The 14,606-nt window shown below is 33.2% G+C and overlaps 1 protein-coding gene across 2 annotated transcripts; it reads right to left on the bottom strand.

Annotated features, from left to right (window-relative positions):
• Window positions 1-2,069: 2,069 nt before the first annotated feature.
• Window positions 2,070-14,606, bottom strand: LOC112043703 (ras-related protein Rab-3). 2 transcript variants are annotated; one of them, XM_024079223.2, is made up of 7 exons: window positions 14,432-14,606; window positions 14,107-14,321; window positions 8,949-9,055; window positions 8,128-8,245; window positions 7,562-7,680; window positions 6,712-6,883; window positions 2,070-5,243 (listed from the first exon to the last, which is right to left on the bottom strand). In XM_024079223.2, exons 3-7 carry the CDS (start codon window positions 9,053-9,055, stop codon window positions 5,097-5,099), a joined length of 663 nt encoding a protein of 220 aa, XP_023934991.1. In that variant the 5' UTR covers window positions 14,107-14,321; window positions 14,432-14,606; the 3' UTR covers window positions 2,070-5,096. The 2 variants fall into 2 exon arrangements, with proteins under 2 accessions (XP_023934991.1, XP_023934992.1); XM_024079224.2 differs by having other exon boundaries at window positions 14,107-14,606.

Below are 14,606 nucleotides of genomic sequence, written 5' to 3'. Positions count from 1 at the left end.
TGTATATAGGATAGATTTCTTGCGATTGGTAACATAACTGTCAAATCGAAGCTTGACTAGGTCTGCAAGTAATATGTACTTCTCATCAAAAAAATCGAAACAGCCCGCCTGAACAGTACTTGCGGACTGTTTCGATTTTTTTGATGAGAGGTATATAAAACACCAGTTTATTTTTTATGATATAGTATTTAGATACTTACGATAATGTCTCAAGTTTTATTTTTAGGCTTTTTCATCATACAGGTCGATTGGTTGAATGGCGTAATTCTGTAATATGTAATATATAAGTATATAAGTAATGTTTCAATAAGAAGTCAAATGCTCAATTAATTAGATTAAGTAATTAAGTTAATTATATTTATAGATCAATTGTAGTCATTATAATTAGTAGGTACGCATTTTTTTTAAAGTGGGTTAAAAGCTATTAGACTGCTTCATGTTGTTTTATCTATGCTCACAACGCACTCAACCGCCTAGATAACCAACACCCATGTCCTTGACCCATTACCCCATTACACCTACCTATCGCGTTATCGGTTACCAATCGATAACACATCGCCAGTAGTTAGAGGAAAAACAATGTGTAACGCAAGCGAATTCAGTATGAATAATACGCGAATATTAATATTAGGTAGGTGTTTTTATTGTAAATAATAGAGGTTTTGAAGGAGATTCGTTAAGAAATAGTCTTCTGGACGTCATCAGTAACTGCATTCTCTGCAAATTCGGCTAATATCGTGCGTTGTCATGTTGCTTAGGTACCCTATGGTGGCTTAAGTCTCCTCCCCTGACATAACATAAATATTGGGGTTGGTTTGGTTTAAAGATGTTCATGTCTTCGTCCGATTTCGAAATTAAAGGAGGCCGATCATTTTTGGTGGACCCAGATTTGAATGAATGAACTGTTACAATGTCTAAAATCGTGCCATTTAATAAATAATAAAACCAGTTATAAACTGGTTTAATTTACAAAGGACCTTGAATGAATTTTCGCAGCTCTGTAATAACATGACATTACGAGGAGTAGGTGCATGGAATTCCGGACCGTAGTATCTCTGTCAGTCTTACTGTGTGTAACCTTGAATTACAGGGTATTTTGGGGTTTGCCATAGAGTAAACAACTTTTTTTGTGGACTTCTAATATGTATGGTTTTATGCCAAATATAGAGTATTTGGGAATATTGCACTAATTTCCTGCAGCTAAATTCTTATTAATACTTGTGACAACAATGCTCTAAAGATATAGTCGCAAGTAGAGATAGTCTTCGACCTTCCAAATATAAAAAATTTGAACCTAAAGACACAGCAATAGGAGGAGCATTAAAAAAGTTTGAAGACAAAGAATTGCTTGATCAACACCCATAACAGACTTTAGTAGAACGTGGAAATTATAACAAGTAATTGAGTCAACAATTTCAAAACATCTCAAAACGTTAGCATTTAGAAATGATCCAGCAGCAAGGAATTTAAATGTCATACAAGTTGTAGCCAAAAGACATCAAATGGCGTTCTCTCACCTATGAATTTCTGCTTTAATGACAGAAAATCAAAGGTTTTTTTGTATCGAATCCTGATTTGTATTGAAAATTGGATACACTACGACAATAAATTACATCACAAAGTCAAGTCCGGATTTGTGTCAACATTGTCAGTAAAACCAAGTATCCATGTTTTGAAGCTTCTTCTCTACATTCGATGGGATCAACAGGGTGTTATTTATTACTCAAAACTGAACAGAATATTACGACAACTTCAATTGATACTTTTAAGTCCAACATTAAAAGAAAGACGGTCGCCATTGAAGCAGAAACATGGCAAAGTGATTTTGTTACATGACAACACTATCAAATGTTGCCTTATCAGCAAGAAACTAACTGGAAACGCCAAAATGGGGAAGTTCTACCCCACTCGCAGCATTCACTGGACATCTCTATTTCCAATAAAATACATATTCTGGTCCAAGGTAGGCCTGGTGAAGCAGTGCCCTCATTCATATGAAGATACCCAAATGTGGATTAATTCGCAAAAACCCTCAACATAAATCTATTATATACATAATATACACAGCATTATATTTTAAATAATTCCTTTATTAACGCACAACAAATATGATAACGTACATTTATTAATACATCTAAATGATTAATATTTCTGCTTTCAGTGAGATGAAGCATTAAGTTAGAAAACGAAGTTATAAACAATAATTTGCAATTGGCATGTTGAATTACATGTACATATTAAAAATTACGCTTAAAAGAAAAACGTGAATTTGTTATACAAATAATTTACAATATTGTAACAGGTTTTTTTGTTAACATTTGGTGTGTTAAGAAATTATTATTACCAAATATACCCGTTTAAAAATTATAAGTCATGATAAAAACAACTTAAAATACAGTTTCAATTAATTAATAAAATGTAAATAATGATTCTTTTTAACTTCCTTTATATTCATAATAATCATTATTTTTTATAAATTAGATAGGTAAACAGTTTTCAATTTCATGCAATTTATAAGAATAATTCTATCTAAAGCCATTCGCTACGATATGCCGTTTCATGCCTTTCTACTCTTAAGACCCACACAATACTATAGATTACCGCTACATCCATTGCTATTTCCCGTATATTTAATCCGTATGTTTGTTCGACACAAAACTTTGACAGTTGTATCATAGATTCGCCTAGAATTGACGTAATTTCAATAATAGGCAAAGAGCTCACCACAAAATATGAAGATGGCTTTTGAATACAATTTTAAAATATTATTTTTTTGATAATTCAGCCCGTTTCATATTATTTAATTTTACTTTCAATAACTATTTTTATGTCTAAAAGTAGAACACATAACAGATTTATATGTATCGGTGGTATAATAATTTTCATTTGCCAAACAGTAAATATTTTTTATAGATTACGTCATTTCTTCATAATATAGTTAATATAAAATAATATAAAGTATGATTTACTGTATCTTAAATAAATAAACGCGTACGTTTCCATGTGAATTATGTTTTACGGCTGTTTTAAGAAGAACTTAATTTTAATTAAAAAATATCGTACTTAGTCTAAAAATAATGTGCTCAAGTATCAACAGAATTTTATATATAAATTGTATTGTCTATGTTTACTACACAATAACTCTAACGTTAGCCCAACGTGATGGAAACACATTGAACACTAGAATACACAATTTGTTATGATCTGGTGACATAGCAGTTACAAAGGTAATGTTTACGCTTCATGCTTTATGATCAAACGACAGTGATTAAATAAATGCCTATCGTTATATTAATTACATATCATAGTAGGTAGGTAACAAGAATACAAACCGCTTTTATAGTAAGTAGATATAATACTATACAGTTTCTTTATACACAGGTGAAACATATTTACAAACACTTTAGTTAATTAGCAATTGTTGTTCTCGGTTCACATTTGCCATGCCAAAACAGTTTTGAAGCTTAAATATTTTGCAATATTTGAAATTGTATTTATATTGAAATATTATATTGACAGATGTACATGTATATGTACCTAATATTATTTTTTAATATAATAATTTCGAACGACAACAGATTACATTGTAACGTTTACTAAATTTTGATATCTAATACGAAGCAACGAAGTGCGTCTTTATATACTTAGATCAAGAGCTAGTACCTTTTATATCTATCAATAAAATAGTAGCCCACGATCATTTTGTGCAATAACACAATACACAAATTACCATGTGAAGACATCATAGGTATGCCGTTACAAGCTCTTAAACTATGTCTGGTTAAATAACAATTTTTATAAACGCTAACACTAATCAAATTATTTTAAAAATAAAAAAATAACGTAATCAAATTAACTAAATATAAATTTTCTTGGACAATAAAAGAAATATAAACATAAAGAACCTACATTAAAAATGCCTTCTATCATGGAAACAATTACTTATAATGACAATGAAAATATTTAGGTTAGCTTGCTATTTTAAATTACAAAATATTTTAAACTTTACTTTTTAAAATTCATGACAAATCAATTTGATATCCAAATTAAACAAAATAATATAAGCAGCAAATTAGCTAGATAACTTTTACTATTAAAGTTATAAACACTTTCTCAAAATAAGCTAAAATCTAAATTATTAATTTACTTTTTAATTTTGTTACAACAATTTATATAAGATTTAGAGATAGAAAATGATAAAAACATAATAGTTATCTTAAGAAAAGGGCAAAAAATTATATCAATTTTAAATTTGCCTGTAAATTCTTTACTTTTAAAATCCAAATACTGTGGCATTTTAATAAAATACAAATTGTTTAAATTATTTCTAAAAATAGTTTGCGCTTGTGGAAAAAATCCTAAAATATTTGTAAAATAACCTGAATATATTGATTTTGGTCCAAATCGCACAGATTATTACAAACATAATATTTAAATGCGCAAATTATTGTTTAGCATAATTTAAGAAAAACACTTATTATAGAAGTCGTTGTAATACTTTAATCTCATATTATGTTAAATAATTTATAAAACTAAAAGACTTAGAAAGTTCGCATATAGATATTATTACAAGCAATAAAATTATAAAAATTCTAAAATTAGAATAAACACCTAGTAGAAGTATCAGATCCCTACTCCAGCTCGCAATATATGCTAACACCTAAATTAATAATACTATTAAATAAGTGACCATTATTTGTTACACAGATTTAACAATATAATGATATTATACTAATTTTAATAATGAATTTACTGGACAAGTCCAATAATCATTATAATATCAAGAAAACATTCAGGGACATCAAAAATTACTATGGATATGAAAAAATAACTAAGGTCTTGGCGAATCACGAGGAACCATTGAAAATTTTCATACTGTTTCGCAAGTAATACATTATTATTATTATTTAGATTTTATTTTAAATTTATTACAGTTTCTTGAAGATACTGGACAACATTCAGATTTCAAACAAAGTGTGCTTTTTTTTGGTTTTCAATCCTTATTTCGATCAATGGACTCCTGTGCTATTTGTTTATGACAGGCTGTTTTTAGTGCCAGTATGTTCAAGGCGATTGTCAAGATATTTTGACTCTTATTAACAGTTGCAGTTAGGGTTGCTGTTGCCTTGAGGTTGTTCTGTGAGACGTTGCCCGCGACCTCCGCCTGCCAACATAGCTGGCTCCGAATCCAGACTTTCCGACATTTTGTCGCAAATTATGTCGACCAGCCGCTCAAATACCGTCTGAAATATAAAAACGTGAACATTAAGTGATATTTTTCTAACTACCGTTCATTTCGTTCTATGCTTTGGGCGTTTTAGTTGACTTGCATCTCAGTCAATAATAACTAATGAAGTGTATTACAAGATTAAGTGAAATCTTCTATTTCCAAAAAAAACTAGTGATTGCGCAAATGACAGGTCGCTAGTTTGTCTCTAGTGGTAGGTAAAAACACGCTAAAACCAAGGACTATTGAGAATTTACTTGGTAATTTATCATTTATTTAACAGCTTCAATATCCTTAAGAACTTATACATTAGATATGTAGGTACCTTTTTTATACTAATTACAATAAACATTTGGATCTTCGTAACCTATTATTTTTTACGGTTCATCACAAAATCACAAAGCGGGCGCTGGAACGAACTATGCTAGGAGTATCTCTGCGTATCTCCACAGAAGAACCAAAGTCACCAACATAGCTCAACGTGTCGCGAAGCTGAAGTGGCAATGGGTGGGGCACATAGTTTGAAGAGCCGGTGGACTTTGGGGTCGCAAGGTACTGAAATGGCAACCCCGCACTAGAAAGCGCAATGTTGTTCGACCAGGTGGACTGACGACATCAAACGAGTCGTAGGGATTCGCTAGATGCAGGCGGCTCAGGATCCGTAATGTTTGGAAGTCCCTACACAAGGCTTATGTCCTACGGTGGACTTCCATCGACTGATATGATGATGATAATGAACCTGCTATCTCCTAAATGCACAATGGTCCAAACTCCATAGTTATCAACTCTATGGTTATCAACCATACCTACCTATAATATGATCTGATAAACTTTCACCTTTTAAAATATGACAGTCTGACCCGCAACATCATTTTCGGGTTTTTTACTACCCTGCAGAAACTACCCTCAGGAGGTCCATTTTGGAAAATCCCTTCTTAGTGACAGTAACTATCTGCTCGCCAAGTGTAAGCGCAATCACTTATAGCTTCGTGTTGATAAATCAGACGTTAAGGGTGCTTTTTCAGCAAAGATGTGCTATGCAGCTATGCTACAAAGATATGAATTCTACGCAACGAAAATATGTGACTGTTTCCACCAATACTATGTAGCTGTGCGAAGAAGATGCGCTATAAGGACGCGCCGCCGCAAAGTAACTGCGTGAGAAACATGCGCAGTTCCAGCTACGAGTATGCGATGTATCGATATTCGATAGGGAACATAGATACCCAACCGCGACGGCTCATAGCAGGCATCCATAGGACGCATCCTTCCATATAAAAAACATATCTTAGTAGTTCTACAGTTAACAGTGCTAAGCTATGTGCACCAATGAATATGATTGGTGGATATCAAACACATCCATACCCGAGCAGCGTAGCGCATTCCTGGTGGGAAAGCACCCTAACAGTTGCCTTTTAAACAGTAATTGAAGGTCTGACTATAAATAGCTTTCCTTCCATAAAATATAGTAAAAACTTGCATACCTTTACGTTTATATTTTCTTTAGCACTAGTCTCGTAAAACTCGACGCCAAGTTGTTCGGCGAGCTGTCTCCCCCGCTCGGCGCTCACCACGCGTTCTTCCTCCATGTCGCATTTGTTACCCACTAGGATCACTTGTGCGTTGTCCCACGAATACGTTTTGATTTGTGTCACCCTGTGGGATACATAACTCTTTACATTCCGTCACGAGTCTTATCCTCTATAAAACGTTAACCAGTTTCTTTTAATCTCTACTAACAGACGTCCGCTACTACGTGCTACGTCACTTCTCAATTAATAACCAAAATAACGGATCTTATTTAATTTTTACACTACAACTGGTAGTTCCAGATATTAAAGCGTTTCAACAAACATACCAAATAATAATCTTAGTGTAAATTAGTACCTCCTATAAATTATAGCCTATTTTTGTGGTAGTAATTTAATTTTGACGTATACATTTAAAAATTTAGGTACTTATTCTGGATATTTCAATAAAAATGCATGCTTGGGTCACTTTTTCGTGTGATTTTTAAGGCAGTCAAAATCAAAATCAAAGTTTATTTATTTCAATTGGGCTTAGCTACAACACTTTCGAAAATTCAGGTAATAATATCATTAGATAGTGGTAGGCTCCAAACGCTCCTTGGTCTGAGAAGAGCCCACACAGTACAGCGTTCACTAAACGTCTTTGTCCGTTTTTAGCTTTTAGCTTTTTACTAATCGTTACGTACGTCGTTACTGGATTGCGTCAACAATAATGGTGATAGGATATATTTGTTTATCTATTATTATATAGAGTATTTTTATATATTTATGTATATTGATATTTGATTTAACGATAAATTCTTACCAATCCTGAACACTGTTGAAGCTTTCTTCATTTGTTATGTCGTACATTAAAATAAAGCCCATTGCCCCTCGGTAATAGGCTGTTGTGATAGTGCGATACCGTTCCTGTCCTGCAGTATCCTGAAAATTCATTTGTTTTCAATATAATTTTATTGGTTTTAAATATTTTTTTATTCCCATTTTGTAATCAATAGAAAACCTCAAGCCACAAACACATTCACAAAGCTATTCATTCCTACAGGTCGCTTGGTAATGTTCATTAGCACCTTGGTAAGCCGAGCTACAATGTTTTTTTTTTAATTTTTAAATAGTTACATGGCATTGGCAATAAAAATTCTGCTAATGCTTCCTTATAAGAGACAAAATGTAGGATGTCACGCCGATATAAAATCGAGGAGGAACCAAGTTTTGTTAATCCTTTTATTTATTTTAACATGATTGTAGAAAAAGTATTGTATGCCACTGCAAGTAATTAGCGATTGTAGCACTCGTGCTACAATGACCCTCATTAAAATGAATGATCACTTTAAATAAATATTTTATACACTAATAAAGAAATATACACACCCATATCTGTAGTTTTACACGTTTGTCGTGACGGAAAACTGTTTTGACCTTGAAGTCAATTCCTACAGTTGACACAAACGCTGAGGTGAAGGAGTCATCGGCATATCGAAAGAGGAAGCTAAAAACCAAACATAAATTTTAAAAATAGACAACCATTATCATTTGCAACTAGCAAATACTAAGGTAATGACACAATACACGCAAAAGCAGAATATAATGATCATTATATAATTATCAGCCTATTTTAACGTTCCACTACAGGCTAGGCCTCCGTCTTTATAGGTAAGGGGATATGGAGCTTAGACTCACCATGCTGATCTAATATGGGTTAGCGCGCTAATTATTCTAACGTGGCACGTCATCATATACTGTGGTTATTTATGTACGAGTAGTGTTGTGCATAACGTGACTTTAGATTTAAGACGTCTTGCATCTATTTATGAACATTAAAAACGTGCCAGATTGTTATAAGCTAGACGTATTTATAATTATAGAGCATAAAAGTTACCTTTGATTTAAATGGTAAGGTAAGGAATTACACAGAATGAAGGGAGACCAACAAAAGGGATTAAACCAGCCAAGGCAAACTTTCCTGGGCAAAATCATCAGACAAAAAATAGGTACCCTAAACCAAGAAACTTGTATGAAATGACTGATGCAAATGGAAAAATCAAGGGAGACACTCGCACTCAAGGATCATGGCAAGTGGAAGGTCGTGGTCTCTACCTACCCCTACTATGGTGAATAAAGCATGGTGATATGTACCTATATATTATGTATCTTAAGGTACTATAATTTAATCGATCGTTCAGTCTACAAACCTTGTCTTCCCCACAGAACTGTTGCCAATGATGAGCAGTTTGAACATATAATCGAAATTCTGGTCCGCCGCATCTTTCTGCCATTTCATATCACCTCCGCCGCCCATCTGTAACAAAACATACTGTATTATAAAGTTTCTATTATAAAGTTTCTACATCCATAAAGCAGTTACCTAAAATAATACTGTAACAGGTCCAATTCTGTACATTACAGATACATTAAAGATACGTTGAAAAATTTTATCGGAGAGCATTGTGTTATGGTTACTGAAGCCAAGAATGTATTTTTTTAATTCTTGTCGATCTGACTGTTTCTCTTTCTGTCAACGTCTCGCCAAAACTTCTAGGTCCAAATAACTTGAAAAAGGTAATCAATAGGAACCTTTGAACATTTTGAAAGCATGACATGTTCAATTTTTGGCATCTAGGATGCATCATTTTTTTATTTATTGCAAGTTATCCCTTGACTACAATCTCACCTGGTAAGTGGTATGGTAAGTGATGATGGAATCTAAGTTGGAAGCGGGCTAACTTGCTAGGCGTAGGATAAAAATCCACACCTCTTTAGGTTTCTACACGACATCGTACCCGAACGCTAAATCGTTTGGCGATACAAAACGAATAAACTGATTTTTATGCAACTTTTACGGGGCGTCAAGTAAGAATAGGTACATAAGTAGAAAGTTTTTAAAGCTAATCGTACGCAAGGAAACAAGTAGGTAGGAAAAACTAATTACACGCAGACGAAATTAGCTAATTCATAAATAAGTTCACTTGTTAAACAGGAGACAATTAAAGCAGGAAAAAGTTAAAATCGGAAAATAGTTTAACAAGGCTTAATCAGATATCGCATGCGGTGATTTGATAAATGTACCGTAATTTGACGTTGAAATTAGATTTTATCAACTCAGCAATTATCTGATGAGGCCTTGTCAAACGTTTTTTCAACTTTAACTTTAACTTCTTGTGTGCCTTTACAGATGTTTATAAGTCAAATTCAAATGTAACGCAATGTAATGAAGGGCATTTTCAGCAGAACGACCTTACCATATCATTCCTTCCATTATGTATGACTGTAAGTGTAGGTATAGTAGTAAGTAGACTGAGTAAGTCTATTTAGTATACCTGAACAAAATGGTTGTGATCTACATCGATAGGAACAATAATGCACCGTGAACGAGACAAGACATACTATAATTAAAGTCAAAAACTATTATTGAGTTCAAAACAAAAGCCGAATGTTGACTTCCGATAAGATTTTCGATAACCGTTTCAGATTTGAAACTTATCAAACCATCAGTTATGACATTATTTATATTGTTTTGTTTAATTACCTCATCGTTTTGATGAACGCCTTCACAATTCATGTTCACAAAGTTAAAATGTATTAAGCTTAAACACAACTACCACTCAGTTTGTTCCACAAACAAATAGTTAAGTATGGTTAGTTCACTACGAGGATCATTTGCTAAACTCGTCTCTATTGCTACGCTAAAACATCACAATTTCAATTCCGAGTTAGTTGTCAGCATAACGCTTTATCTCTCCAACGGTTTATTGCAAAAGGGTGTTTATTCTGAATTTTGTTAGGAATATATTTGCTTATCGATTCCTACGTCGAACACCTACGCTATTGCTTTGTTCAAAACACAGATAACTGCTCCAAATATTTTTTTGCTGGGTATTATTTTTTTTATGAGCTGTGATAGCCCTGTGGATATGATCTCTGCCTCCGATTCCAGAGGGTGTGGCTTTGAATCCGGTCCAAGACATGCAACTCCAACTTTTCAGTTGTGTGCATTTTAAGAAATTAAATATCCCGTGTCTCAAGCGGTGAAGGAAAAACATCGTGAGGAAACCTGCATACCAGAGAATTTTCTTAATTCTCTGCGTTGCTGAATATGGGTTGATAATGATGATGATCTATTATTTTTTTGAAGATAAATATTAAAAGACCAAATTTTGAAAATTTTCATTTTTGTTTATAAACAAACATTACACTAATATACTGTGTAATTATTAAAGTTCACTTGCATTACAATTGTAATAAAAGTTTAGGTCGTTTCTTTGTCTGACTCAAAAACGTTTTTCATTACTGATCCGAGCTTATTACCTTCAAACATAAAAATTCTTTAGCCTCATTAATCAGGATTTCACTTTAACTGCGAGTTTATGAGGACTTTTTTATGCTCACTATGGAAATGAATACATCCAAGAATAGTGTAGTTACATATTATCGAACTTCGAATACGTTAACCTTTAAACTAAGTAACTAAAGCTGTAATTAATTATTAAAGTTTGGCCAAATGGAAAGTCCTATTATCGTAATATCTATTAATCAAATCTATTGTTCTAATTGATGCAACCATACGAACTAATTAGCATACAATAATAGGGAAGTAATTTTGTATAAGCAATAATGATATATTTAAAGTATATGTTAGATGCAATAATATAAAGTCAAAAAATTCTCAACGGATGACTAACTGTCAACAGCAGTCGTATGCAAGGTCGAAGACAAACACATAAATCAATAAAACCAATTATAGCAACATGTAAAGGGAATTCCAATTGCTACTGTTGAATAAGAAAGAACTGACAAAGGAATACAAAAGACAAAATAAAGATGGTACGTAATAAGCACAAGGCTTGTTTCTTAAGAAGTAATTAAAACATTGGATACATTTTTACAAGATAGGAGATTTCCTTCGATTTATTCTTTAATTTTAACTTATATAACAATCATATTAAAGTGTTGTAATTATGATATATTTATAGAAACTCATATCTTTATGGATAGGAGACGCAAAACCAAAGTGGCAAAGGAAGGCGCACATAGCTGATGAAGGTTGGGCTCTCAAGGTGCTGAAATGGGGACTCGGCACCGAAAAGAATAGTGTTAGCCGTGTTATATATTTGAATGCAAACGGCCATGGTGTTCGGTGGTTAAATCCACATGATACACTTATGTGCAGTAATAGACGTCCATCGGCTAACAATGATGTTAGATACAAACAAGCTCTGCTTATCGACATTTCTTATAACATATGTAAATGATAAATCAAAGAAGGAATATTGAAAGATTTTAGGTGATGATAGAAATGTATAGGATAGCAAGTTATGTCTTTGTCATTTGACATAATATAATAAGAACGAGACAAAAATTACGATTAGAATATTCGACACTTACCCTTAACATTATAAATGAGATTATGTTGTGAACAAAAAAGTATTTGAGAGTATACGAGATATTTTATAATTTTAGATTCTTATAATTTTCGATAAGAATCTAAATTATAAAATATCTCATGATAAAAGAGACTGCAAGTTTGTGAAAGCGAGCGTTCATTAATTGAGCAATTGCAATACTTCGAATAATTTCATGTTCGAGCCGATCAAAGGCATTTTGAAGAATTTCTGCTATGCCGACGTGAGTGCCTCGCCCAGCGCATAAGGACTTAGATGAATGATGGAAATAAAAGGGAAATATATTTTCATACAGTGTATAAATTTGTGATTAAAGGGAGTAAAAAATTTCATTTTCAGGAATACATTTCACTATTCAATTATTTCTCTGTATTTGTATAGAAAAAAATTTGTCAATAGTGTGCCTCGCCCAGTGTATAAGGACTTAGATGAACAATGGAAATAAAAGGGAAATGTATTTTCTAATAATGTATAAATTTGTGATTTAAGGGAGTAAAAATTTTCATTTTCATTAATACATTTCACTATTCACTTATTTCTCTGTATTCTAAAAAATCTATCAATAGTGTGCCTCGCCCAGCACATAAGGACTCAGATGAATAATGGAAATAAAAGGGAAATATATTTTCTTATAGTGTATAAATTTGTGGTTAAAGGGAGTAAAAATTTTCATTTTCAGGAATACATTTCACTATTCACTTATTTCTCTGTATTTGTATAGAAAGAAATCTGTCAATAGTGTGCCTCGCCTAGCGCATAAGGACTTAGATGAATAATGGAAATAAAAGGGAAATATATTTTCTTACAGTGTATAAATTTGTGATTAAAGGGAGTAAAAATTTTCATTATTCACTTATTTCTCTGTATTTGTATAAAAAAAAATCTGTCAATAGTGAAGTTCAAGCAAAATAAAATATTCATACGACATTCCATTGTATTTTCAATGTTTGTGCATCGGATCTGAATAAGCCACGTAGTTCGGACTAGCTTTCCGCTCTCGAATGCGCCAACGTTGCCGTACATATTTTATAAAGTAGCGTTTGTGAAATATTTTACACCCCTAATTTTTCGACGACTATGTACCACGGTAGAGAAATAAATTAATTTTTTAAGAGGGCCGAACGTAAATTTGTTTCAACGCTTTGCGAGTTACTCATACATAAATTATGTAGACTTGGATTTGAGCGTTGTTGATTTTGAACACTGGTACCTACTGATTTAAATATTAATTATTTACCGCGGTAGGTACCTATACCTAGTTTCTTTTTTATACTATTCTTTACAAGTTAGTCCTTGAATGCAATCTCACCTGATGGAAGCGGGCTAACTTGTTAGGAGGATGTAAAATCCACAATCCTTTCGGTTTCTACACGACATCAAACCGGAATGCTAAATCGCTTGGCGGTACGTCTTTGCCGGTAGGGTGGTAACTAGCCACGGCCGAAGCTTCCCACCAGCCAGACCTAGACCAATTAAGAAAACCTTCTATCGGCCCGATAGGCCCGATCTGATTTCCATAAAACGTAATATTACAAAATAGCAAACGCCGCGTGATTTTAGACGCGCAGTTCCCGTTTCTATTGGAATACGGGGATAAAATATAGTGCATTTTAGATACTCGCTTATAATGTAGCTCCCTTTGTTGAATCAATTATTTAAATTAAAAAAAATATGGATGTGCCGAATACTATGGCTAAATTAGCCGTAATATACAATAAAAAGAAAAATTATACAGCTAATGTCAAATTAACACTAAGAACAGCTAACTAATAGTTACAAGTAGCTGTTGTAAACTACATACAAATCATTTCTTTTCAGCATGCAACAAAGGACGGCAAATGTTTCTATATATTTTAAGTCCAACATAACATCTACTGACGTAATAACACACACATGCTAAGAAAGAGCTTATCAGTGAAAGTAACATATAACAAAATACAATTGTACATACCTTTTATTGGTTCCTGTATTCAATCAATGAGGGGACGTCAATATTTATATTTTATCGGTTATCGGTTAAATGGGTTTCAGAAATGTAACTGAACGCCGCCTATCTCCGTCCCTTTTACATTCGCATCACGCAACGGGAACGGATGCCAGCACACGCGTATCGATTTCTGCTACTTTGTTACTTCTACGGACTCTAAACCACTCTGGAACCTCCCTCTGTACAAATAATAAACTTAATTCGAAACACTTAAGCACAACGCCACCAGTTCAGCAATACTGGAGCATACGCAATCAATAATTTGGGAATTTTTACAAGATACACTTACACACAGTTGAGATGACTTTACATTAGAGATTTTGGGTTGATTTGTATTATTTCTTTGTTAAGCCATGGGTAGGGTTGCAAGTGTTTCGCGCTCACAGGTCACAGCTGTTACCTCGGTCCTGATAAGTTCCCACTGTGCCACGGGAGTGGGATGGAAATTCAATATGGCGGAAACT

The sequence above is a fragment of the Bicyclus anynana genome, chromosome 7, assembly GCF_947172395.1.
Source record: "Bicyclus anynana chromosome 7, ilBicAnyn1.1, whole genome shotgun sequence".
In the NCBI taxonomy this organism is placed as follows: domain Eukaryota; kingdom Metazoa; phylum Arthropoda; class Insecta; order Lepidoptera; family Nymphalidae; genus Bicyclus; species Bicyclus anynana.
This window is presented reverse-complemented; position numbering and strand designations above follow the sequence as displayed.

Bases quoted from the DNA above. Each gene is read 5' to 3' on its own strand.
- LOC112043703 (XM_024079224.2), bottom strand. From the start codon at position 9,055: ATGGGCGGCGGAGGTGATATGAAATGGCAGAAAGATGCGGCGGACCAG. The intron at 6,884-7,561 runs GTAAGAATTTAT...TGTATCCCACAG, and splicing joins TTCAACAGTGTTCAGGATTG to GGTGACACAAATCAAAACGT. The intron at 5,244-6,711 runs GTATGCAAGTTT...TTTATATTTCAG, and splicing joins AAGAAAATATAAACGTAAAG to ACGGTATTTGAGCGGCTGGT.